General features: G+C 56.8%; 1 protein-coding gene across 2 annotated transcripts in view; it reads right to left on the minus strand.

The window, feature by feature from the left end:
* Positions 1-1,247, minus strand: part of MRPL35 (mitochondrial ribosomal protein L35) — a 12,297-nt gene extending 11,050 nt beyond the window's left edge. For both annotated transcript variants that reach the window (XM_025210069.1, XM_006028644.3), the window contains exon 1: positions 1,202-1,247. In XM_025210069.1, the coding sequence (XP_025065854.1) occupies positions 1,202-1,232 (31 nt within the window). In that variant the 5' untranslated portion in view covers positions 1,233-1,247. The remainder of the gene's footprint in view (positions 1-1,201) is intronic.
* Positions 1,248-1,308: the final 61 nt, after the last annotated feature.

A 1,308-nucleotide genomic window follows, 5' to 3' on the forward strand; every position in this document is an offset into this window, starting at 1 on the left:
CATAGATTCATAGATGTTAGGGTCGGAAGGGACCTCAATAGATCATCAAGTCCGACCCCCTGCACAGGCAGGAAAGAGCGCTGGGTCTAGATGACCCCAGCTAGATGCCTATCTAACCTCCTCTTGAAGACCCCCAGGGTAGGGGAGAGCACCACCTCCCTTGGGAGCCCGTTGTAGCAGGGAGGGGGTAGAGGAATCAGCAAAGTCCATAAGCATGGGAAATACCCATAGTTCAACACAGGCATCGCTATGCCTAGATCGTCCCTGGCCAGTGGCTGCCCAGACTCTTCTTGAACACCTCCAGCGATGGAGTCTATTCCACCGCCTCGCTAGTCTAGCGGTGAAAACGTCTGTCTGGACATCCAATCTAAAATTGCTTTCCTGCAACATCAAGCCGTTAGTTCACGTCCTCCTCTCCGCAGCGAGAGAAAACGTGTGTTCCCTCTTGTCTATGGCAGCCCTTCAAAGATCTGAAGACCGCTATCCTCTCCCCTCTGAAACACATTTTCCTCAAGCTGAACAGGCGTCGCTCCTCCAGCCCCTCCTATGATATTGCTTTCCAAGCCCTTGACGATGCCCGTTGCCCCCTGCGGACCCTCATCCTCCAAGTGAGAACAACTGCTGCAGCAAAGACCAGAGCCCCCTCGTTATCATTTATGTCACGCAAGCGTCTCGTGCCTCAAACTGAACCCACACAAGAACAATGTGTGAGGCGCTGCCTGCCCGTTGGAGCCGACCATCCCTCTGCCGTGGCGTTATACCCAGGGCTCAAATTACACTTTGGCTCTCGTGGGGGAGGTCTGCAAACAAAAAAAAATGACACTGGTTCATTAATTAACAAGTCCACCTAAGTGAAGGAGCCATGCGATTGGAGACCCCCCAGGTTGTGATTTTAAAATCTTACAGGAGGGCTCTTATGGGAGGAGGGGGACTCAGCCCCCATAATTTGCACCCTGGTTGCCAGCAGCGGTGCTCTCATTTCCATGGGGGTAGGCAGCCCCTCGTGTCCCCAGCCCCAGGGGGAGCGAGGAAGCCCCTGTCCCTGCTCAACAAGCTCTGACACTGCACTGGGCTGCACTCCCCCATCCCCTGCTTGGCGCCAGCAGCGCACATGCGCTTTCCCGCCGCGCTTTCCCGCATCCGTCGCTTCTGAGCCGCGCTCTCATTGGCCACCCCTGAAGCGGTTCGCGCGCATGCGTACCCACGCATACTGGGCGGAGCCCGATTTGCATCCTGCCCGTTCTCCGAGCGCTGATTGGCCGCTTCCTCTTGCCACTCACCGCCTGCGGCAGCCGGGGGCGGTGCCTA

This window comes from Alligator sinensis, unplaced genomic scaffold (assembly GCF_000455745.1).
Source record: "Alligator sinensis unplaced genomic scaffold, ASM45574v1 scaffold656_1, whole genome shotgun sequence".
In the NCBI taxonomy this organism is placed as follows: domain Eukaryota; kingdom Metazoa; phylum Chordata; order Crocodylia; family Alligatoridae; genus Alligator; species Alligator sinensis.